We start from the raw sequence: 24,376 nt of genomic DNA on the forward strand, positions 1-24,376 counted from the left end.
AATCGGTTCGCGCTACCGCGAAAATCTCAGGAATAAAGAAGTTGGGTATCTCTCCAAACAGCAGGCGCGATCGGAGGCGCGGAAGATTTGACAGCCCAACTGTTCTACAACTGTTATAAACAAGGTGCGAATTTCGCGGCACCGCGACGATCTCGGTTCGTCTATTTCCAGCCTCACATTTATGCGCACGGTTAAGCCGCCCACCGGTTAATCCGCCCCCGGATAATCGACGTTCTACTGTACCAATCGAGAAATTAGAGTATTTTCCTCCGTCTAGTAGGACCTTTATGGACGTTCTACTGCAACTTTTAATCCACGCAGCTCTGGAGCAAACCGTACTTGATTCAATTAAGGCGCTATAACATTGAGAAACACATTTGCCAGATTTACGATTGAGATTTACATTCCTCATTCAGAATTTCCACTCGGTTTTACATTTCGAGCGGATCGTTCGGTCAAATCAAGTCAATGACAGATAACCGTTCAAAGAGACATAGAGCGGCAACGTCTCGCGCGACAAAAAATAGCTCAACTTTTCACTCCGCGTAGATCAAAGTAGCTCATTGGACCCAGTCAACTTATATGTTTTTAATTTAAAAACTTAAAAGGTGTTCAAATTTATGTTTCTGGGTTTTTAATTAATCTGGGTCGTAAACAAGCTGGATAATTCGTTTGTTTCGGATGAAACAGAAATGTCGCGCGAGACAAGTAGCTCTGTTTGCTAAATTGAGCTACTTTTTGTCGCTCTGTGTCTATTTGTACGGTAAGTCCGAGAGCTACATTTCTGCACTGTAGTAGGCCCTGCACTCTCCACCATGCTGGTGTGACCACACCTGGCCGGTCAGTACGCTTCATTGCAACGCTTCGGCAGACGGTGCGCGCCCCCTAGCGGCGGATCCCCGGAACCACTGCCCGCTGCGTGCGAAGCGTCAAGCGTTGCGAAATCTGTCAAAAACACGGTACGGCTGGGTGAAGTCATACTAGAGCGCAAAGGTAATAAGGGAGGGGGACAAAAAAGGGAACCAAATAGCCAGTGAAAAACTTACTTTAGTTAATGAAAACTATCACACGTGCGTGCGTGCAAGCGTTCCCCCGGCCGGGACAGTGTCTGTCCTTCCGCACCGGTACGTACCTCCGGGGCACCCGGGGTGGAAGGTGCAAACACACGCATCACCACCACCACCCGCTCCACCACGGCCAGAGACGAGCCCGAGCGAGGTTGATGCGCCCCGAGGATGCGCCACCGCAGCAGCCGGGAGTGGGAAGAGTGCGAATCGATTGCGGCTGTCTTTTGTCTGGCCTGGGGCAGACAACGTTTCTCACACTATCAACAAAACGGCAAAACTAATTCCACCATCACCAGCTCGATCCACCACCCCCGCTCGCCTCCTCCGATTGGTCACAATCAATCAACCAACACCACCGAACACACACACACGCGCGCCGTTACGAAGCGCATTGGTGAGGTGTTGTTGTTGTTGTTGTTTTTGTGTGTGTGTGTGCGACAAAGGCGGCACGATCAAAACAAGATGAATCAACGGTGAAACCCCCCTGCCCCCGCATCCCATCCGCATCTTGGCCTGCTGAATGTGTGTTGCATTTATTCGTCCTACGAGGCAGCTTGTTCTTGCCGGCGGAGAATTTACTTCCAGTTGCCAGTTGGTGGTCGGTGTTGTTATTTGTTTTGCTTCTAGCGACTTTGGGGCGTTTCGATTCGTCTCTTTGTTGGTGGTGAAAAGCGGCATCCAAACGAAGCTGCCGTCGAGCTTAAAGGAAACAGCCGGACACTGCAAACATTTTGTTCCCTTGCTTGCGTTTAGGCATTGAAGAAAAACTCTCCCCCAGCGCCTGTAACAGCTCCTCTGTCTGTCTGACATTGCCGTTCGATGTGGCTCAGTATAGTGTCATGTCATTGTGAATGATATTGTAAAAGTGCAAAGATTGTCCTTCTAGCCAGTGCCATTATTAACCCCATGTTTTGTTTTCCAACTTTTCCTTTAAGGGTGCAGCGTGACCGGTTAGCTTTTCCTGCTCCTTTTCGGTCCCGGTCCCGGTCGTCGGCTGTACGTTCGTCGCTTGTACCGCTCCGCAAGCGTAGGCATCACCGCATGCGTCAGCAGCAGCACGGGAGCAACGGAAACAGTGAAGCATCACCACGCGCACCCACCTGACAAACACACCCGCAACCCGCAGAGCCGAGGGCAGCCGAGCCGTGCCGTGGCAGAGAGAGAGAGCGTGTGTGTGTGTGTCTGTCTGTTTTTTGTTGTTGTTGAGATATTTATGGTGCTTCGAATCCAAGTTCGAACCGATCGCAAAAACCCGATATAAATAGGTTTGCGCGCGCTACCGGGTGAGTAAAAAAAAAAACAACCGTTCTGCTCTTCCGTCATATCCTCTCCCGCTCCCGCTTCCCCTCATAGCTCCTTCAGTTCTAATTGTGTTGCGATGAAAAACCTGAAAGTTATCAGATCGCGGGCGTTCAGGAAAATCACCTACACACACACACACACACACACACACACATGCACGAACTCGAATGCACTTTGGGTGGTACGCGCGGCGTACATTGCACCCGAGGAATTTGGGTGCATTTGCAGCACAGTGACACACGTCGCGTCGTGCAATCGGGTTTTCGCTTTAGAACCAAACAAAAAAAAAAAACAGCAAAAAGCCTTTTAAAAAGCCAACTTCCAAATGGATAACCTGCGACGTATCATTCATCTTTCCAGGGACTTTCCGGTGGACGGGGCGGTACAGGAGGACGCACCGGGCAGCCTAGCCGACGCGTGCACCACCACGAGTGGGAGCATCATCCGTTCCTCCGCGCCGAGGACGGTTGTTGCCCCGTCCTCGTTCTCCGGCTTTACCGCACACCGGGGCGACGAAACCCGCCGGCAGCTGGAGCAGCAGCAGCAGCAGCAGCAACCGGAGCAGCCAACCGTGCACGACCGGTTACGGCCCGCGCCGCCAAGAAGCATGTCCGGCACGACGGGCAAGCGCAAGGAGATCTACAAATATCTCGCCCCATGGCCGCTCTACTCGATGAACTGGTCGGTGCGGCCGGACAAGCGCTTCCGGCTCGCCCTCGGCAGCTTCGTCGAGGAGTACAACAACAAGGTGCAGATCATCAGCCTGGACGAGGACACGAGCGAGTTCAGCGCGAAAAGGTATACACACACACACGTACACCAAACGCGGTCGGTCGAGTTTTTTTTTTGTTTTTGGTTTTGTTTTGTAGTGCTGTGTAGTGCAGAGTTCGGCCAAAGACCGCAAAATCCATTTGGCCGGCAGGAACAAAGGCAATAGAACGTTTAGCGAATGATTTCATTGTAGAAGATGTTTTGTTTTTTGCAGACTTTTCCATCGAGCCTTTGTCACGGTTTGGCAACCAACAAGTTGCATTACAGGGTGCATTACAAGCCACTTTCGAATGTGCACATCATTATTCACCGCCTACAAGATGTTTGTTAACAGCTGTCCAATGTTGTATATCCATCACAACAAAATTTCAGTTCTTACACATGATTTTCAACATATCACAAACAACTGTCAGACTCGATCCAGTTCGAGACGTGTTGAAAATCATGTGGAAGAATTCAAACATTATTGTGATGCAAATACAACATTTGACAGCTGTCAACATCTAGCAAGCAATGAAAAATGTTGTAGACATTGGAACTTGCCTCGGAAAACCCTGTAAATCTATATAGGGGTTTTCAAGTCGGTTTCGAATTTAAACGTTGCTATTCACCTCCTGCAAGATGTGTTGTTCACCTCCTGCAATACGATAGAGTCAAGGAAGTGTCGCACAACTATGAAAATCTCTGGAAAACCCTGTATCATGACATGGTGGTCAAAAGGAAGTTTTAGCAGCTTCGAACATTTTCCCCAGAGGAAAATCAGCCGTTGCTGTACCTAGAATTGTGGAATACAGATGGATGAACGTGAGCTTCGTCATATTTTGAATGCTCTATATTGATTTTTTTTGTTTGCATCGTATGCCATTCAAACAAATTCAGCTTTCTGATTTCACCCATTAACACATTCAATGCTGGAGATGAATTAAACCATTGGTTCACCCAAATAGAGATTATGTTTCGTTCAGCGTGCTAATGTAGCAGTTGTTAGAACGAGAAGTTTATCGATTTTGATTCGGGGGTGTTTGACATAGAAGTTAACATAATCACGATTTTGTAACAGCTCTACAAATACCGTACTTAACGGGTAAGATCTTGCGTCACGAGCAATTTCATTCGTGTACGGGATACATTTTTTGGTTTTTTGGCTATTCTGACATCTAGATCACGATCGGTCCTTCTATTTGGCGTAAATGTCCTACGAAGACATAAACATTGAGCATTTCTTTAATTTTGATTATCGCTCACGCAAATGAGTTTCGATACTGAATCACAAAATCACTGTTTCTTTGCTAGAAAATGCAAGAAAAGCCGAATCGGATAAAGATACTGAACGCATCATAAATTTATATAGAATTATAACGATTCAAGTAAGCACTTTCTCTTGCTCCATCTGTAACACATTCCTATCTCCGCTTTACGCTCATCCTCTCTCCCAGCACGTTCGACCATCCCTATCCGACGACCAAGATCATGTGGATACCGGACTCGAAGGGCGTGTATCCGGATCTGCTCGCGACCAGCGGCGACTACCTGCGGCTGTGGCGGGCCGGTGAGCCCGACACCCGGCTCGAGTGCGTGCTGAACAACAACAAAAACAGTGACTTCTGCGCCCCGCTCACCTCGTTCGACTGGAACGAGGTCGACCTGAACCTGGTCGGCACGTCCTCGATCGATACGACCTGCACGATCTGGGGGCTCGAGACGAGCCAACCGCTCGGGCGCGTCAACCTCGTCTCCGGCCACGTCAAGACGCAGCTGATCGCGCACGACAAGGAGGTGTACGACATTGCGTTTTCGCGGGCGGGCGGTGGCCGCGACATGTTCGCGTCGGTCGGCGCCGATGGCAGCGTGCGCATGTTCGACCTGCGCCACCTGGAGCACTCGACCATCATCTACGAGGATCCGGCCCACACGCCGCTGCTGCGGCTCGCGTGGAACAAGCAGGACCCGAACTACCTCGCGACGGTCGCGATGGACAGCTGCGAGGTGATCATACTGGACGTGCGCGTCCCGTGCACCCCGGTCGCCCGGCTCAGCAATCATCGCGCGTGCGTGAACGGTATCGCGTGGGCGCCGCACAGCTCCTGCCACATCTGTACGGCGGGCGACGACCACCAGGCCCTGATCTGGGACATCCAGCAGATGCCGCGACCGATCGAGGACCCGATCCTCGCGTACACCGCGGCCGAGGGCGAGGTCAACCAGATACAGTGGGGCGCCACCCAACCGGACTGGATCGCGATCTGCTACAAAACGGCGTGCGAAATACTGCGCGTCTAAGGCCGTTCCCTCTGTTAGGCTTTTAGCGGTTGTTTTTAGTTTTTACAATTTTTTTTTTCCATTGCAAACCCATTACTATCCAATTTATGCTTTAGGTAGTTTTTTTTTTTTTTTTTTGGTTAGTTTACACTAGATTAATTTACATCCACGCCGCGGTACACACGCGGTGCTGGAACGAAATTTGTACATTTGCTTGGTTTGATGAGTCTAAACCATTCCTTTAGCCCCCCCCCCTCCCCCTTCCCCCTTCCCCTTCCTGTGCGCTACAGCAGGCTCCAACCTGCGCGCACAACCACGTGTCACCATTGTCTAGCTTTGGTAGCGAGAGATTCAAACCTTACCTGCTAATGAATTTGAATGCGAATTATTGTTTATTGGAAAAGAGTAGCTTTTATTTACACCAACAACGGCATCATGCCATGCACCGCCACATACTCAATGCGCGCACCCCCTCTACGCAGCATCAATACGCAAAAAGACATGTTTGACACGGAGTGTACGAACGAACGTATAGGTTAAGCAGCTTCCTGCGCTAGCTTTACACTTACACAGCTGGGCGGGAAAAGCATTCTTTCACGCTTCTACTCCTCCTCCAACACACTGTGCTGTATCATTTACGCATCGGAAGGCAAGGGCGATATTTCGTAGAGGTAGCTTTTGCATACCGCAGTCGCTGGAAACCTGACAAACGGCGAACCCTTCAAATGAGCCTAATTTGAATAATCGTGCAACAGTTAGAATACGCAATCCGGTATGAAAATTCACTGCACCCTTCCTCCAGGGGGGGTGTCGTTTCAATCGTAATTATTTTCTTTTTTATGTACTTACTTATTGCTTAAATGGAGATACTTCTCTATTGTCGAAAGCAACCCGTGTAATCAGGAGTCGTAGCTAAACCTTCCCTTGTAGTGTTAAAAAGCTAGAACTAACTGGCCCCCTTCAGGGTTTTCCGGGGTTCTCTCTAGTCCAGGTTTCACTGTGCTACCCCCGCTGCATAGTTTGTTAGGTGTATGTTTAGGATTTTTTTTTAAATGTTTTGTAATACTTTCTTAAAAAAATGTGCAACTTTTATCGCAAAACCCCATATATCCTTGCCGCCCTCTTTTCCTGGTGTAATACAGTTAGGGAATAGTTCCAATTACTGAACGGCGCAAATGCAAACAGCAAACACGGGAGGGTTTTTAGCGGACGAACACCGAAAACAATCAACCTTTCCACTGTACTGCTCATAGGCAGCTATTTTGTTTTAAATTATTTTCCTAATTTTCGACAATCGCGTGTCCGGGCAGCACTCCCCCCAGTACGCGTGTGCGTGGAGCCTAGTGGTACAACGCCGAGAACGGTTTAACCTGCCAAATCGCTGCTTTTTTTTTTAAATCATTGAGCGATTTTGGGGTTATTTCAGAACGGCCTGTGTGTTGATAGTGTTGGAGGAATACCAAAAACAACAGAAAAATGCAACGGCTTTTTCCCCCTGCTGAAGCTATATACTTTACTCGACGGCCTAGCGATAGAAAAATCAAACCGTAAAAGGAAAGCGTGTCCGTTTTGGTTCGATGCTTCAGGTGTTTCATCCTCCCTGCGCTGTCCTTGCAGGGTTTTCCTTGTCACTTTCGAATGTGCACATCATTATTCACCGTCTGCAAAATGTTTTCCACAACTGTCACATATTGTGTATTGACATCACAAGAAAACTTCAGTTCTTACACATAATTTAAGAGTGATCCAATGGTCGAGTCGTCAACTCGAACGATTCAATAACATGCGCGCCATGGGTTCAAGTCCCTAATGGGGACCGTCCCCCTGTAGCAAGGATGTGACGACTATACGCGTCTGTGTTTACGTTTAAGAGCCTGTGAAGGCCGGCATGTCCGCGTAGGACGTTACGCCAAGCAGTAGAGGAAGAAGACGATTTTCAACACATCATCACAAAGAGAACTGTCTCAAACTCAATGCAACTTTGAGATGTGTTCAAAATTATGTGGAAGAACTGTGATATTTTATCGTGTTTTTCAATACAATATGTGACAGCTGTTGAAAAACATCTTGAAGGCGGTAAATAATGAAGTTCACATTCGAAAGTGACTTGGAAAAACCCTGTACCTTTCGTGTAATACTACACTTTGTAATACTGAAGCAAATAATAAGCGCATCTACTTGATGAACAGATATACACACACACACACACACACATACACACACACACACACACACACACACACACACACACACACACACACACATACGGGGTTTTCCAAGTCACTTTCGAATGTGCACATAATTATTCACTATCTCCGAGATGTTTTTCAACAGCCGTCAAATGTTGTATATCCATCACAACAAAATTTCAGTTCTTACACTTGATTTTCAACACATCACCCAGAACTGTCAAACCGCAAACCGTGTTGAGACGTGTTGAAAATCATGTGGAAGAATTGAAAAACTATTCAGATGCAAATTCAACGTTTGACAACTGTTGAAAAACATGTTGGAGGCGGCGAATAATGATGTGCACATTCGAACGGAAAGCTCGGAAAACCTTGCAAAGGTGTATCATTATACTCAATTATTTAAACATGGGCGTAAGAAAAGTAATAAGAATAGAAGAAGAAAAAAACACAAACGATGGGATTATATTTCTCTAGTATTGGGTGTTGTAGGTTAATATATTTCTTTTTTGTTTTTATTTTTACTATCAAGGCCAGAGCGTCCTATTATTGCACTGTAATGCCGTGCATCGCACAGATATGCAACGTGGTCTGGAACCTAAAGGATAGCCTAATATAATACTGTAGTGGGCAAGGTGTTGTGCTATAATAGGATGGCAAAAAAAAACACACACACACACACCCATGCTAGCTGATTATATGTATACATATAATTGTGGATTATTTAAGATTACTTTAAGTGTAATGGCAACACACAATGCTGGTGGTAGTATGGCGAGCCAGATTTGTGTGCACCCACGGACTCACGAAAAAAAAAAGAAATCTTACAACAAAAAAGATGGACGATTTTGTGAAAAGAAGATGATGAAGAAGAGGAGGAAAAAACGTTGTGAAACACAAGCGAATCGGCCCGAGAAAGGGGGCAAAAACACTGTAACTGTAACGAGCAAAAACTGCGCAAAACGTAAAGGGGCACACCTAAGGGCGCTCTATGCCTTAAATGTATAGCAATGATGCTTTTCGGGGTGGCATCGTTTTGATCACACACATAGGGGGGGGAGGGAAAAACGAAGAAAACAAAACAACAAACCAATCAGAACCAGCTACAAAATGTTGGCTTTACATTTCAAACAAGGACATTACACATTCGTCATCAATTTCCACTCTCACGTTCACTTCACTTACGTGTACTCTCCTGCATATACCTATAGTGTACCGGCCCCGGGCTGAAAGTTACATTAAAGTAGCGAAAGTACTTTCACATACAACTGTTCATCATCAACTGACTGATAACATTTTTTTTTGCGTTTAAATACAGTTTGTGTTTTAGTCAAAGTGTTTGTACCTTTCTCCGTGTTTTTGAAGGGATATGAGGGCTCCATTGTTTTAAACTTATTTTGAAATCAACGACTCCCTCATGTCTACCCCTTTTTTATGATTTCCTCCAGCCGCTGTATTTATCGTTTATACGCATTTTTATGCTACCCAGTTTGGTCGTTTACCAATATTTAACAGCGGTGACACTGACTGTGCCGCTTCACCAGATTCCGGAAGAGTGGAATTGGCAGCTGGCAATCGCACGATAGGCAAGCATTGCGGCGAATTCTCCGGACGAAAGCGTGACTAGGGAGGATGTGGTTGTGGTCAGCAAATATTGTAACCTTTTGCTTATACAACGCTTAGTAGACCCACGGAGCACGGAATGCGCACAGCATCAAGTGAACTGTACTGGCACTCGGACTCTAACCGATAGCAAACTCACCTCACGTGGGGGAGGGAGAGGGCACATTTGTACGCATTTCGTCAAAACGCATTTTCGTAACGATGCGAGTGGGTTATTCGGTTTTCCCCTTTCGACGCTATTTTAAGTCATAATTCTCTTAAATCTCTAGTCTAGTCTACAGCTGATTTGGTTGGATCCAGCTTTTTGGACCACTCGCCGGGTGGATTTTTTTTTGTTGTTGTTGCTAAAGTTGATCCCTTCATCTACGGTCACGTCCATGATGCATACATATGATGCTAACGATCACACAGGGAACGTATGTTAAGTTCGTACATTGCCTAAAATAAAATCAGTAGTACACCACCAACATTGACACATGGGCCGACTTGAAGAAAACGAAAAAAAAAAAGGAAACCCTAACTCATTAGTATGCATAGCAATATAAGAATTTGAATGTATGTGAAACCAGGCAAGCAAATAATAATTTATAATGCGCAGAGTAGGTACCAAGAGGAACCAGAACAGAACCCGGTACATGTAAGCAAATTAATAACGAAATAAATAAAACAAAAATATGAAGAAAAAAAAAACACACTTACAAAACTAAGCCAAACAACAAACAGACAAAACTATAGTCCTTCAAAACGAACACAAAACAAAAAGAGAAAACGCAATAAAACATAACAAAAGTAAACAACACAAAACGGTAGGGCTAAACAGAAAAAAATGCATTCTAAACGGTGAGGACGAACATTTGGGCGAAAGAGAGCAAAACAAAAAAAAAACAAGGAGTAACAATTTACGATTAAAATAAAGATTTTCTTAATGCAACTCAACGTGCTTGCGTGTGATGCGGCGGAATGCCATACACCGTGGGGCGTCGTATAACGACCCCGAGGTATATATTTATTTAAATATTTTTAGACCGTCATTTGCAATCGTTCCTTCCGTTCTGCGATAAAACCAAGGCCGGCTCCAAGTTTGTGGTTTTGTATTTTCGCTCTATCCGTTGTGGTTTTGTTTTGATTTGGTTGCTTGTGACTTTGTTTTTCTCTTCTCAATGCATTTTTACAACGATTTCACACGATCGTTGAATTCTCACGATCGTTGCCGGGCCTGTTGAGGGCGCGCCACCACACACATATTACGCCACACATGCGCCTCCCCCCGCCCATTCCGACCGTCCCGCTTGGTTACGCGTTTTATCAGCCGAGATTACTGCGTGTAGATGTCCCCAGTTGTCCGGAGTGGATTATCATTTGTTTAACGGAGCAACAAGTTGCGAGTGGATAATCACACCGGAGGGGGTGTTTGGGGACTGCCGGAAGGAGTAGGATGAGATGCAGCTTGTTGGGATGGTATCATGACCAGCAACGAACCGTCGGTTCTACCGCTATCTGCATGGCGATAAGTGAAGCAATCCGTTGAGTCTTATTTAAAGCGGTTTGATAAGGCCATGCGAAAAGGTTTGGTTTTGGATAAATTGCGAAACCGTTGCGATCATGCACGAGGAACAAGTAATAAAAGGCTCCAGGGATTTTGGGATACACATTTGTAAGCCTAGCGGCATCACGTCTACCAAAGACGTTGAAGTCGCCTGGAACCATGCAATACAGTTTAAGGAATCACAGGTCGTGATTCTTGAAATTGATCTTTGCAAAGCGGTTGCTTTTTTACTGGTTTGTTTTCCTCATCTTATAATTTCTGTAAGTTTCCTGATCATTCAGAACCTTACCTGTAGTATTCAGTATGGTAGGTCTGAGAAGATAATATTGTACATGAAATTGGAGGAGTTTAGTATGTAGGTCCACAGATCAAGTAGAATCAATTCTGGTGAAGTTCAGAATGCCAGAGCCTAAGCCAGTTGTGATTGTACCATGATACCAGGTACTAGCTTCCTCAGATTCGTGCATATCTTCAAACAATTTAATCTCCAACACTGGCAAGCAAGTCCCCAAAGCCAAACAGAAACAAACAAAAAAAAATACAATCTGATATCAGAGACTGAGACTCTCGCCACGTTGCCCGTAACCGTCATTGCACACGAAACCACTAAAACGGGTGATATGTAAGGTCTCCGCTCCTGTAAACGAGATGAAGAGAGTTGGACGGAGAAAGTCTAGGTACTGGCCGTGCCTCTACTATCAGCTGCGATGGAGAGCATCCCACACACTCACATGAAAAATGGGCGATTGTTCCAGCTTCTCAGCAGATCCCCCCCTCTTCTGCTGCTACTGCTGCTGAACAGATGAGAGAGAGTCCGAGAGGAACGGGAAGCGAGCGGGTAGCCACCAACGCAACAACAGATAAACAACAACGCTCCCGAGATAACGTGCGATACAATTGCAAGGCGAGAGAGTAAGCGAGAGCAGCGGAGGGCTTGTTTGAGAATGCAAACCTCGCACTGTGTATGGTGGTGCTGGCGGGAGCGCTTAGCTCTAAAAACGAGATAACGAGACTCGATCGCAGACGCTCGGGGGATAGAGGGATTGTGTCGCCTCCCGCTGCGTCCAATAAAACGTGTTTGCACCGACCAGATCCAGACCATTTGCAGTTTTCCTCTCGGTGCCGATAGTGAAGCCGAGCGCTCTATCACCGCAGCTCAGCTGGTTTTGGGTGACAGTGCTGTGTTTGTTGTGCTTCTATTAATAATTACACCCGTCTGGTAGCTGATCGGCCGCAAAGGAGAGCAGTGAACAGCTTCAACATATCAAACGCGATCAATCAACCTCTTCGCCATGTGTGAGGCCGGTTCCGACTGTAGCAAGAAGTATCAGGAGTGGGAGTCGAACGAGGAGATTCAGCTGTTTCGCGAATATCTGCGCATTCCAACGGTGCATCCGAATGTGAACTACGGTACGGGGAACCGCATGGTGGAAAGGGAGAGGTGGGCGGTGGCACTTCAAAGGCCGTCAGATTGACACAAATCACGCAGCAAGCTAAATTGAACCTAATTCGCTTAATCTAAAACAATTCCGAGCGGATGTGAGTGCCGTCTCTGGAGTGCCGTCCGCTCTCTCCCCTCCCTTCCGTAGCAATTGGGTGGTGAAAAAAACCTATTAATCCCCGGTACAACCCCACCGCTCTTTCACTTCAGACGAGTGCGTTGAATTTCTGAAGCGCCAGGCGGCGTCGCTCGATCTGCCGGTGCGCGTGATCGAGGTGAACCCGCGCAAACCGATCGTGATCATCACGTGGGAGGGTACGGCCCCGGAGCAGAAATCGATCATACTGAACTCGCACATGGACGTGGTGCCGGTGTACCCGGAGCGCTGGACCCACGCACCGTTCGGGGCGGAGATGGACCACGAGGGGCGCATCTATGCCCGGGGCGCCCAGGACATGAAGTGCGTCGGCATGCAGTTCCTGGCCGCGATCCGGGCGATGCGCCGGGACGGCGTGCGGCTGAAGCGCACCATCCACGCCACGTTCGTGCCGGACGAGGAGATCGGCGGCAAGCTCGGCATGATGGAGTGGGTGCACAAGGAATCGTTCCGCGAGCTGAACGCGGGCTTCTCGATCGACGAGGGCATCGCCGGGGAGGGCGAAACCTACCCGCTGTTCTACGGCGAGCGCAGCGTGTGGCGTAAGCAGAGTAGCACGCGCCGTTGGGTCGAACGGGCAGTTTTTAATAGGGTTTCTTGTTCCCGTTGTTTCGCTTCAGATGTGTATTTCAACATATCCGGCACGCCGGGCCACGGGTCGCTGCTGCTCAAGGGTACGGCGGGGCAGAAGGCGCACTACATCATCGACAAGCTGATGCGGTTCCGCGAGAACGAGGTGAAGCGGTTGGAAAACAATCCGGACTTTACGATCGGCGATGTGACCACGGTCAACATCACGCTCATGAAGGTGGGTTTGGCAAGGCAGCGCCTGTTTGGGTGGGCAGCTTCAGCCGCGAGTCTTACACTGACCGCACACCGTTGTGGTGCGTCTCTTTGTTTTCCTCTCCCCCAAACAGGGCGGTGTGCAGGAAAACGTGGTCCCGCCGGAGCTGTCGGTTTGCTTCGACATTCGGCTGGCGGTCGACGTCAACCATCTGGAGTTTGAGAACCAGCTGCTGGACTGGTGCCGGGAGGCGGGCGGCGGCATCGAGCTCGAGTACGACCAGAAGTGCCCGTACGTGAAGCCGACCAAGCTGGACGGCTCCAACATCTACTGGGTCGCGTTCAAGGACGCGCTGGACGAGCTCGGGCTGCAGGTGAAGCCGCAGATCTTCCCCGGCGGCACCGACAGCCGGTACATCCGCGGCATCGGCATCCCCGCGATCGGCTTCTCGCCGATGAACCACACGCCCGTGCTGCTGCACGACCACGACGAGTTTCTCAGGGCGGACACGTACCTCGAGGGCATCCGTATCTATCGCAAGATCATCGCGAACGTAGCGAACGCGTAGCGCGTTCCTCTGCCTGTCTGTTTGTTTTTGCCGCTTGCCTTCACCCACAGCATTTACAGTAACGAATAAACGAATCCTCGAATGGGAGGGTGCAGCGAAGCCAGCGAGCCAGCATTTATTTCAGCAGCTCGTCAATGTACGCACCGGTCATTAGATCCGCATCCGAAAGCTCGAACAAGCGCTTCATTTCGTCCACTATCGACTGGCCCTGGGCGAGCGTTTGCTCCGGCTCCAGCACGACCTCGAACTCCATGAAGTGACCCAACGATTCCACCACGTCCAGATGGATGCGCGTTTGGCCGTGCAGGAAGAGGAGCCGCCGCTTGTTTAGCCGCCCCCGCACGCCGACCGTTTCGGCGAGGATCTGCTCCAGCAGGGCCGGTTCGGCGACGTCCATCTTGGAGTAGAGCGACAGCTTCGGGCCGGCCACGTCCGACCGGTCGTAGCTGATGAGCTCGGACGGTTTGTCCTGTTATGTTGGGAGGAGGTTTTGCCGATCAGTTCGTTTCGCTCGGCTCGTTTCGCTTGTGCTTACCTCCAGGTAGCGCAGCTTCAGCCGGCCGGTAGTGGCGTGGAAGAAGACATCCCTCTGCGTGATCACTGTGCCGTCCGCGCCGGTCAGCTGCTTCGCGATCGCGACACGACGCTCGTAGCCCTCCTCGCCGCCCAGCCTTGCCTTCAGCTCCACGTTACGATGCTTGTCCGGGTTGCCCTTGTCGCCTGTGGCCATTGTGAGCGTGCTATGTGTGATCTTGTTTGGAATGTACGAAATACAAAAAATATATATATGCTTCACTGTTTAGCGTCTCGCACGATTAGGGCGCGAAATGTGAAGCCTGCCGGCTTTATTTAAACGTTTGTCAGTTTTGTTCGCGTTTGTTTTGATAGGCCGATCGGATCGGATCGGAGTGGTCGAGATCTCGGAATCGGATCTACCGTGTTCGGGATTGATTCCGGATTGGATTTCAATGCTGGAATCGACTCCGAATTTGGCTCCGGATGGTGAATCGCCTTTGCAAGCAGAATTAGCTCCAGAAATGGACACAGAATCGGTTCCGGAATCCCCCATGAGAACGCTTACAAGTACATTTGAAACCTTTGCGGCTAATACAGCGGTCGAAGCATCCAGTACATTGGAATGGCTTTGCCGAATTGCTAAGATAGGCTTATTACACGGGGGAGGAATACCCCAAATAACCACATTTGCTTAAGCAGCCAATTTTGGCATGCTAAAGGTCGCTACTCGAATTCGCCTTTTGCAAGTACAGTGGAGCGCCGTTTATCCCGGTACCTTTTATCCGGTTTTCCGTTTATCCGTGCTGTTGAGAAATGACAGTTCAATACAAAAGTGACATTGCGTTACGAGGAGGATATTTGAAAAAGCGGTTATAAGAGCATATTGTCATTACAAAAACACTATAATGCATGGCAAATTTTAAATATTCTCTTTAGAAAAACATGAAGTTAGTAAAAACTGGGTTATTTTTATCAAAAAATAAGAAAAAAATCCAAAACATAACCAGGAATTGGTGATAAAATATATCATTCGACTCATTATCCGTGTTATTCGCTTATCCGGGCGAGGTCAAGTCCCGAGAAGCCCGGATAAACGGCGCTTCACTGTAGTTTGCAGTCAAAGTTCCAGGTGAATCTTTCAAAAAGCGCTTAAGCAGCTTCCTTATCTCAAGTGCCACAAATCTACTAAACGACCACTAAACGGCTTCTAAACGACACGAGCTCTCAACCTAAACAGAATATAGAAAGACTTCGTTTAGCAGACGGCAAACGACTCATGCATTCTAAAAATAGCAAAAAGCTGGTGGCGCCATCTGTTTATGGGATATCCAACCAGTGGGAGCTTCCTCGCTTGGAGAGCTTTCTCATTCCGTCTGTACTGTTGTATGGTTTCGCATTGAAGTTATGCCTCGCTAGAACGTGATATTGCGGCTGCTGCCTGTAAACAAATATTGACGGCTGTTGTCAGACTGAATCTCAAAATGGCAACATGCCAAACGCTAAGAAGACACCTCTCAAGTGCCACAAATCCACTAAACGATCACTAAACGGCTTCTAAACGACTCAAGATCTCTACCTAAACGGAATATAGAAAGACTTCGTTTAGCAGACGGCAAACGACTCATGAATTCTAAAAATAGCGAAAAAGCTGGTGGCGCTCTCTGTTGGTGGGATAACCCAACCAGTTGAGCTTCATCGCTTGGAGGAGAGCTTTCTCATTTCCTCTGTACTGTTGTATGGTTTCGCATTGAAGTTATGCATCGCTAGAACTAGAACGGCGATACGATTGTTTAAATACTAAACTCCAACGGAAACCACCAGCACTGAAGCAAGTGAGATTTGAGTAATGGTCGTTGGTGTTGATACCCACGTATCTTACCACACGACCATTCATATAGATTTTTGCTCAGAAAGTTATAAGGCTATATAGGTCATGATAAGATGAAACTTGTCGAAACACATTGCAAGAAAAGGATAGCAATATAATGATGAGTTGTAATACGCCATCTATTGATAAAACGAATGAAGCTGTGGAGCTTTCATTTTTTTCTATGGATATTCAATTTTCCAGTCGTTTAAGCTTAATCTGTGGCGCTTGGGTTGCTTGAAAATAAAACACAAAGAAAAATAATCCCCGGCACCCTGGCATAAGGAAGCTGCTTAGGCGCTATTTGAAGGACAACCTGGATCTTTGATACTGTTTATTTTATGCAAAAGGCGAATTCAAGCAGTGATCTTTAGCTTGCCAAAATTGGCTGCTTAAGTAATTTTGGCTATTTGGGTCCAATCGTTTTAGCGCTTGGGATCTGTCCACACGATCATGATTTTGTTTTGATTTTTGCTCGAAATGTTAGAAAGCCATTGAAGTTATGATCGGTGAGGCTAGGCGCGAAATACATTGCAAGAAAAAGACAGCATTATATCGATGATTAAAAAGCGGCATCTACAGTGCAATCAAGTGCTCGTTTAAGCTTAATTTGTAGCGAATTAGTCCAAACGTCCTTGCTAAAGAATCTATATTCGTGAAGGTTTCAAAACCGATTCCAATTTCGGTTTGTCGGTTCCGATTCCAACGCCAATTCCGGGAACTGATTCCGGACCTACTATCTGGAATCGAATCCATAAAACTTCGAAGCTAGCCGGAATCAATTTCGACCAAAAGCTATCTTTTTCCCATCACTAGTCGGATCAGTGCGGATCAAAAACGTCATAACATTGCCGACCAAAACACACGTTCCCGTGCCGCTGTGTGCCTAGTGATTTGCGTGTCCTGCTCGATGCCATGGGTGACACCGGGCCGGAGTCGGACCCGACGGCCAGCAAGCGGCCGAAACTCCAATCAACCACCGACCAGCCCCAATCAGCCGTGCGGTGTAAATATTTCGTCCAGCGCAAGAAGCGCTACTGCAAGATGACGGTCGGCACCGGGAAGGAGTACTGCGGGGAGCACGAGCCGACCGCCGCCGAGCCGGTGGCCGCCTCCGGTGCCGACCGCATACCCTGCCCGCTCGATCCGAAGCACTCGGTGTCGGCGGCCAAGCTGGAGAAGCATCTGAAAATATGCAACGCCCGTCCGCCGGCCGAGCAGAAGCCGTACCTGGTGCCGGGCATTAACTGTACCTCCTCGGACGACGAGCAGTCGGAGGCAGCGGGCAGGGAGGAGAAGGTGACGAAGCTGGCCGACATACCGCCGGCCGAGCTGCTCGAGCTGATCGGCAAGGTGAGTGCGCTGTACGAGTCGGCCGGGCCGCTGATCAAGGAGGAGTCGCCGCGCCACAGCATCCTGGCCGACGAGCTTACGGTGGAGGGGTACGGGCCGCAAACGCTCAAGCATCTGGTGCAGTCGTCCGCCCTGCTCGGGCTGGCCGAGCAGTGTGGCTTTCTGCGGCCCGACACCACGTTCGTGGAGTTCGGCGCGGGCAAGGGCCAGGTCGCGTACTGGTTGGCGCGGATCGTGGAAACGGCCCCGCTCGCCCGGTCCGCCGTTCTGCTGGTCGACCGGGCGTCGCACCGGCACAAGAAGGACAACAAGATCGAGACGCGCGAAATTGTGCAGCGGGTGCGGGCCGACATTGCCGATCTGGAGCTGCACCGGGTCGAGCTGATCGAGGCCGGGGCGGGTCGGTCCGGCGTCGTCGGCATCGGGAAGCATCTGTGCGGTGCGGCTACCGATCTGGCGCTGCGCTGCCTGGTGCGCAGTGGCACGAGCGGTACGGCAGTGCGGGGCTGTCTGTTTGCGCTCTGCTGCCATCATCGGTGCGATTGGCGCACGTTCGCCGGGAAGCGGTTCCTGCTGGAGAGCGGCATTACGCGGGCAGAGTTCGAGAGCATCGTGCGGATGGTGAGCTGGGCCGTTTGTGGCACGGGACGTAGCCGGGAGCGGCAGCAGGAGGACGACAAGCCGGACCGGTGCGGGCTGACGCGGCCGGAGCGGGAAGCGATCGGGCGGCGGTGCAAACGGCTACTCGACATTGCCCGGCTGCGGTACATGGAGCGGCACGGGTACGAGGCGTCACTCAAGTACTACGTCATGAGCGACGTGACGCTGGAGAATGTGTGTCTGGTGTGTGTGAAGAAATAAAACAGTACTGCCGACCCTAAAAAAAAAACGGTTACGGTTACATTTTAATTGTTACTGTTGGTCAAGCTGACTATCCGTGGGGAGGCTTCGCTCGTCAGGAGAGCGGCCGATTAAAGAATGTTACGGCTAGCGCCGAACAACATGAATCTCCAAGATAAAGTCATCTCTGGTCTTATTTGCCAGACTCAGTGTCGCCGGGAACGCTTAACAGTTCAATTAAAGAACTCATTTTAACGATAGTTGCCTACGCAGATCGGTTGAGTTGCCGGAACATGTTTGGCCACGATACTTAAACATGTCTATTAGCTAAGATCACTTGAGAGCCTTTCATACCTTAGACTATCAAAGGAGGAATTGTGTGTGACCGTAACAGATTTCTCGATTACTCTTAGAAATAAGATAATAATTTTTTTAAGTCTGCTGTGGAACATCAAAAGAGGACACGACACGGATCGCAGTAGTCATCAAATTCGCCAAACCAACTCTCGGAGATCCAACAACAAGCAATTCCGATCTAATTTAAAGGGTATCTCTCTTTTTCATATTGGCTAATTTGGAGATGTTGGATCCCAGTTACCACAGGGATAATGGAAAACGAATAGGCAATGGTAACTCATAGCAACCATACAGAGTATGTAAGCAGCTCGATACCTCATCACATACTCACTGTTAAGTTGAACTCCAAATTAATAACTTTTAACTTGAATCTGTGTGTAATAGTCCAAAATAGTCGGACGTACCAGGAAACATATCATTTATAGCATACATTTTTTTCCTCAAAAGAACCAACACGTCGTTATCGATCCATTTCCCGCCAGGAAATGGTTATACCCGGCAATATTTCAAACCCGACTTCCAAAAGTTTCGATTGTAAGAATAGAATATGTCTGATAGACATAAAAGATGACCTCGCGCGATGATCAATCAAGAAAAAACACACGTGGACAGAACATTAGAACACTTGCCTTACAGCTTAAACGAACGAACGTGAATTACGAATGGATAGGGTATAACAGAGGCAGCTTCAGTTAGTGTGAGTCGTGACCAATTAAGCTTAGAGCAACATTCAAAACATATCAGGTTATAGGCTCTTGACGTCTCTAACGTCGTGTGTCGCGGATTTAAACGAATTCATTAAACATAATTCAAATCTTCGTGGTCGTGTTATTTCCGATCGATGATATCGAAGAACTCTGGACCTCTGAACCTAACATGAAAGAAGAACGAGTGCAACGTGTGCGGGGGCGAACATTTCACATTGGAGATTTCGTCTGGAGTTATTCCTGGAAGTGTTGGAGAAACTAAGTATAAATCGGTCTTGATGTACCTGTATTTTTTGCGAACTTGTTCTCCGTGAAACGGAATGGTGTAAGAATCATGGGTGAATTTAAGGTTTTGTGCACACTCCAAGTTGAAAAGATCGTTTATAAGAATTTGATATGCTTGCACCAATGCTTGAAAAGCGGCGAACGAAATCCCATGGTGCCAAAGCCTCTCAAAACTATACACAGCCAATTCTTGACCAGATCAACTGAAAGGGGTTGACCATGTGAAAAATACAAATATTGCAAACAGACCGAACGGTTCGGTCGAGATTGTGATGGAGATACGGAAGAAGCAAGTCATGAAAATTGCAATGACTCAGGCGTTATATTATTGACAAAACGGAAAATAATGAAGTGGTCGCAGTTCGAAATCCATCGAAAAGGTTATGTGAATTGAGGAAATCCTTCTATGGTGAAGAAACAGGCGAAGCAATATGGTTAACACATTTGCTTACCGAATTCAACTGAATTGCTGCAGAGCCTCACGGACAGCAAAAAAGATTGAACATTTGGATATGCTTTCTGCGATATGGTCAAACATCTTCATGCCAGAATGCATTCAGAACGGAAGAACTCAAAAGAAGTACATTCTAAGCGAATACCAACTTGTGGATATGTTTATGAACATGATGAATATTCTTCTTCACCAGTTTTTAAGAAACAACCATTTGCGATAGGTCTAAGAGGAGGTGCTAGAAAAACAAAGTACACCCTATGCATCTTATAGGATACGAATGATGTATGATTTAAAAATGTTGAATTTGCACATTCCCATGGTACATTGGTTAACTCGCACGACTTAACAACATGCACGTCGTGGGTTCAAGCCTCACAGGGACCGTCTCCCCATAGCAAAACAAACTATCCGGTTGCGTGGTACTAGCTAAGAAGTCTTGAGAGGTAGGTTGTTACGCCACGAGAAAGAATAACAAGAAACTCAAGCTCTGCAGCTGAATCTTTGGAGACTTATGAATCTTTTGAGATTCATGAATACCTAGAGGTTCGTGAATCTTTCGAGATCCATGAATCTTTTGAGATTCATGATTTTTTTAAATTCATTTATATTTGAGATTCATAAATCTTTACGATTCTTGAATCTTGTGAGATTCATGAATGTTTGATATTCATGAGTCTCACATAATCCCATTGCAATCGAAATTCAGATTCATTGAATCATTTCAAATGTTCATTCAGATTCATTAATCATGACCCAACACTATTATTAAGCCCAGACCCAACACACTATGCTTATTAAAAATGAAAATCGCTCAAAATTGAAAACTAAGCTTACAATACCAAATCCTACATCCTTTGCGATTTACGTTTGTATGTATATATATTAACCAATCTATTCTTCCCATTGCATAGTCGGCAGCTAAGACCCTCCCACGTATAACAAACATGCTCGTACGCTTTTTGTTTGTGATGTATAGATATATCCGCCCAGACAATACGTCCAATACTGTTCCTGAGCATTGAGTAACAAAATAAAAAAGGATACAGGGTGAAAAAAAAAACATGTACAACAGCAAACAGTGCATAATAACGAATGTGCGACCACTCGCTCGCTCTCTCTCTCTCTTTCTCTCAGTTCATCTCCCGGTTGCCCAGGTCGGGCGCCCCACTGTCCGCGGTACAGTTCGCGGTGATGTGGGCCAGCATCCGGTTGACGACATCCCGCAGCAGGTGCGGCTTGCAGTGCTCCTCCAGCCACGGTATCACGCCGGACGTCAGCTCGGCAAAGTCGCTCATCGGCAGCTGCTCGAACGTGACGAACATCTCGTCCATGATCGCCTTGAACACCTGAAACTTGACATCGTCGCTCAGCCGGGCCTCGGTCCGGCCCGGCGACGTCTGCTGGTGCTGCAGCATGTGCTCGTAGTTCTTCTTGATGATGCGCAGCGCCATCACCTCCTTCTGCAGCGAGGCCCGCTCCTCCTCGAGCTTCTTCTTGTTCTGCTGCAGGTAGCCGATGTAGTCGATCGACTTCTGCAGCACGGACGCCTTGCTCAGCTTGTAGCCGGACGCGTCGGTCTGCTGGCAGGTCGGCACCAGCTCCTGCAGCGAGTCGTACCCCTTCTTGATCGCGTCGCGCCGCTTCTGCTCCGCCTGCGTGTGTGCCTCCCGCCGGCGCTCCTTGTAGCTCATCGTGCTGCTCTTGTTGTCGCCCGAGTCCTCCTCGTCCTCCGAGTTGTGCGCGGAGGAGGTCGGTGTGTGGATGCTGCCCGCGCTCGAGCACCGCGAGTACATGTTGCGATCCTTTTCCGGCGGGCTGGACGGTTCCATCTTCATGTCCATCTCGTACTTGATATCTGAGCGGAAAGCGGAGGAAAAGTAAAGCGTATGGTATGGTGTATGTGTGTGTGTGTGTACGATAACAGCCTGCACGTGTTGTGCAGCTCTGCCCCGGACAAGCTTACTGTCGTTCATTTGGCCCGTTTCGTTTTCCTGCGTTCCTCGGTGTGTGACGTGACGGAAGGCTTTGCCGCGTTCAGGCACAGGTTTTTGCAGGTAGTTTTACCTTTTGGTGCGATAATCACGCAGCAATGAATTCACCGCCTCGATTGTTGTCAGTGTCTCAGAACGGCGACGCAATGATGGCGCCCTACAACTGATAAGACGTGTGCCACTGTGCGCACCGAGGGGGAAAGAGTGAGAAAAAAGACACTCACACACAGGGACGGTTGCCTATTTGTAGCACACAATGAAGGGCTGATAAACAGCTCCCTTTCTCTTTCCCTCTCTCTCTCTCTCTCTGTGTCTTACATACTGCCGCAGCACTTCCGACTGATTGGTGATTCACTAAAAATAAAATAAAAATACGTCTCGTGCAGAAAACGGCACACAGTTCACGCAAATGTTTGAATTTTTATCTCGTCTTACCAGAACCAGCATTCCACGTTCCTCTTCACGTGTTGAAACGTGTTGTCACACGACCTATGCTCCTTGATATGCTCCGATCCGATGTAATCACGGCACAGCTCGTGCGGTTTTATTTTGTGTGCTTTTTTACGGTGCGCGAATTTAGCACCAGCAGCAAACAGAGGCGGAGAAAAATAAACAAGCGAAAAGTGCCTTTGTTTTGGAATCTGCACCCCCAACCTGCCGTATGGCTGTTGACAGCTGATCGGGTCGGGATTGCACAACGTGTATGTGTGTGTGTGTGGCTGTTGTGATGCGCTTGTTTCGCTTGTTGCGTAAAAAAAACGGTTTGTAAAAGGTGCAGAACAAAATGGTGCAGGAAAAAAGGGTTCGTATTTTAACAAACTGTTTTTGCCGTGGTTTGGAATAATGGTAAAATATATTCAAGAAATTAAAATTAAAATTGATTCTACCCACGGTATATGCAGTAAGCCTACAGCTGCAAAAAGGCCTTTTCGGAACAATCTCAACCACAGGGTGACCAGAATGGCCGATTTATTTGTAGTTCAACCATTTTTTTTCTTATCATTCTGCTGGTTTACAAACCAGCAACTTGAAATTAACGATACAGCAATTATCCGCAGTTCGCGATACTCGATGTACGCGAATTCGCAGTACGCGATTCCTCTAAATTTGACAGCTTCATGTGCTTTTTGCAAATATTTTAATTATTTGAAATATGTTATGCTCTTTTTGAATTTCCTTAATCTTCTTAAAGCATTTTGCATTAAATTTGTGCAAAAGATACCTGTTTTGTAATAAAAAACTTTAATGCAAAACTCTGTGGCGATATATTTCAACCCTCGAACCGGTAGTGTAAACTATTTTTCCACAGGAATCCGCTCTACGCGTAAACTCGAGATACGCCATTGCACTCGGTCCCGTACAATAGCGTATATCGGATATTGACTGTATTTCATATTTGCTACCGAATACCACATTCTCATTCCCAAATTATTCCTTTTTTTCTGAAAAGATCCAAAACGACTCCGTTTGCCGGAACGATTAAAATAGATAAGAAGGCTAGTGGCGCCATCTGTTGATGAACAGCCATTCAGTGGAGCTTTTCTCGCTTTGATAGCATTCATCTTCACTCTGTACTGTTGCATGATCTCACATTAAAGCTTTGCATTGCCGGAACTAAAACGGCCATACGATTGTTTAAATACTTATCTCCCCAAATAGCCAGAATTGCTTAAGCAGCTCATTTTGGCACGCTAAAGATCGCTGCTTGAATTCGCCTTTTGCAGTAGATAAACAGCATCAAAGTTCTATGTGGGTCTTTCAAACAGCGCCTAAGCAGCTTCCTTATTCCACGGTGCCAGGGATTATTTTTCTTTGTGTTTTATTTTCAAGCAAGCGTCATCGATGAAATAAACAACAAGATTTTTTTTCGTTTAAACACATGTGTATATTTTTAAATCCTTTGTATTGATGAATTACACAAAATTTTACACAATTTACTGATAATTCACAATCACTTCACTCAATATTCATTCTTCAATTAACCAATAGCTAGCTTGTGCAGCAGCAATGAGATGATTGCCGGCGTCAGTCTTTGACACTTTGACAAGAGCCACTTAGTACCGATGACATGCATTAAACAGCTATAAAGTTCCACCAAGTTCAGTACCCTTTCTTAACAAGCCTTCAAGTTCCATCATGAACCCTACACGTAGTGCTAATCAGCAGCAAAGTTTCAAAGAGTACCATGTGCCTGTTAAAAAGCTCCATAGTTCCGCAAAGTACCGTCTATCTCTTAATCAGTCACAAAGTAGGACATCGATTTTTCGTTAAACAGCCTCAAATCAGCTATAAAGTACGA

The 24,376-nt window shown here is 47.4% G+C and overlaps 5 protein-coding genes across 7 annotated transcripts; 3 read left to right on the forward strand and 2 right to left on the reverse strand.

The window, feature by feature from the left end:
- The first annotated feature begins 817 nt into the window (after positions 1-817).
- LOC120955396 (DDB1- and CUL4-associated factor 7) lies at positions 818-10,147 on the forward strand. 3 transcript variants are annotated; one of them, XM_040376236.2, is made up of 4 exons: positions 818-993; positions 2,003-2,350; positions 2,730-3,167; positions 4,577-10,147. In XM_040376236.2, exons 3-4 carry the CDS (start codon positions 2,977-2,979, stop codon positions 5,418-5,420), a joined length of 1,035 nt encoding a protein of 344 aa, XP_040232170.1. In that variant the 5' UTR covers positions 818-993; positions 2,003-2,350; positions 2,730-2,976; the 3' UTR covers positions 5,421-10,147. The 3 variants fall into 3 exon arrangements, with proteins under 3 accessions (XP_040232170.1, XP_040232179.1, XP_040232187.1); XM_040376245.2 differs by lacking the exon at positions 818-993 and adding an exon at positions 1,000-1,124; XM_040376253.2 differs by lacking the exon at positions 818-993 and adding an exon at positions 1,131-1,926.
- A 1,621-nt stretch (positions 10,148-11,768) lies between these two features.
- LOC120955387 (aminoacylase-1A-like) lies at positions 11,769-13,806 on the forward strand. The gene is made up of 4 exons (XM_040376223.2): positions 11,769-12,167; positions 12,409-12,897; positions 12,976-13,163; positions 13,273-13,806. Exons 1-4 carry the CDS (start codon positions 12,050-12,052, stop codon positions 13,705-13,707), a joined length of 1,230 nt encoding a protein of 409 aa, XP_040232157.1. The 5' UTR covers positions 11,769-12,049; the 3' UTR covers positions 13,708-13,806.
- LOC120955417 (uncharacterized) lies at positions 13,790-14,821 on the reverse strand. Its single transcript, XM_040376280.2, has 2 exons — positions 14,243-14,821; positions 13,790-14,176 (listed from the first exon to the last, which is right to left on the reverse strand). The coding sequence occupies exons 1-2, from the start codon at positions 14,435-14,437 to the stop codon at positions 13,823-13,825; spliced, it is 549 nt and encodes a 182-aa protein (XP_040232214.2). The 5' UTR covers positions 14,438-14,821; the 3' UTR covers positions 13,790-13,822.
- A 2,076-nt stretch (positions 14,822-16,897) lies between these two features.
- LOC120955379 (tRNA:m(4)X modification enzyme TRM13 homolog) lies at positions 16,898-20,858 on the forward strand. The gene has a single exon (XM_040376211.2). It carries the CDS (start codon positions 17,006-17,008, stop codon positions 18,302-18,304), a length of 1,299 nt encoding a protein of 432 aa, XP_040232145.2. The 5' UTR covers positions 16,898-17,005; the 3' UTR covers positions 18,305-20,858.
- Positions 20,859-20,946: 88 nt separating this feature from the next.
- Positions 20,947-22,975, reverse strand: LOC120955413 (max-like protein X). Its single transcript, XM_040376266.2, has 3 exons — positions 22,513-22,975; positions 22,050-22,431; positions 20,947-21,941 (listed from the first exon to the last, which is right to left on the reverse strand). Exons 2-3 carry the CDS (start codon positions 22,057-22,059, stop codon positions 21,217-21,219), a joined length of 735 nt encoding a protein of 244 aa, XP_040232200.1. The 5' UTR covers positions 22,060-22,431; positions 22,513-22,975; the 3' UTR covers positions 20,947-21,216.
- Positions 22,976-24,376: the final 1,401 nt, after the last annotated feature.

Source organism: Anopheles coluzzii, chromosome X (genome assembly GCF_943734685.1).
Source record: "Anopheles coluzzii chromosome X, AcolN3, whole genome shotgun sequence".
In the NCBI taxonomy this organism is placed as follows: domain Eukaryota; kingdom Metazoa; phylum Arthropoda; class Insecta; order Diptera; family Culicidae; genus Anopheles; species Anopheles coluzzii.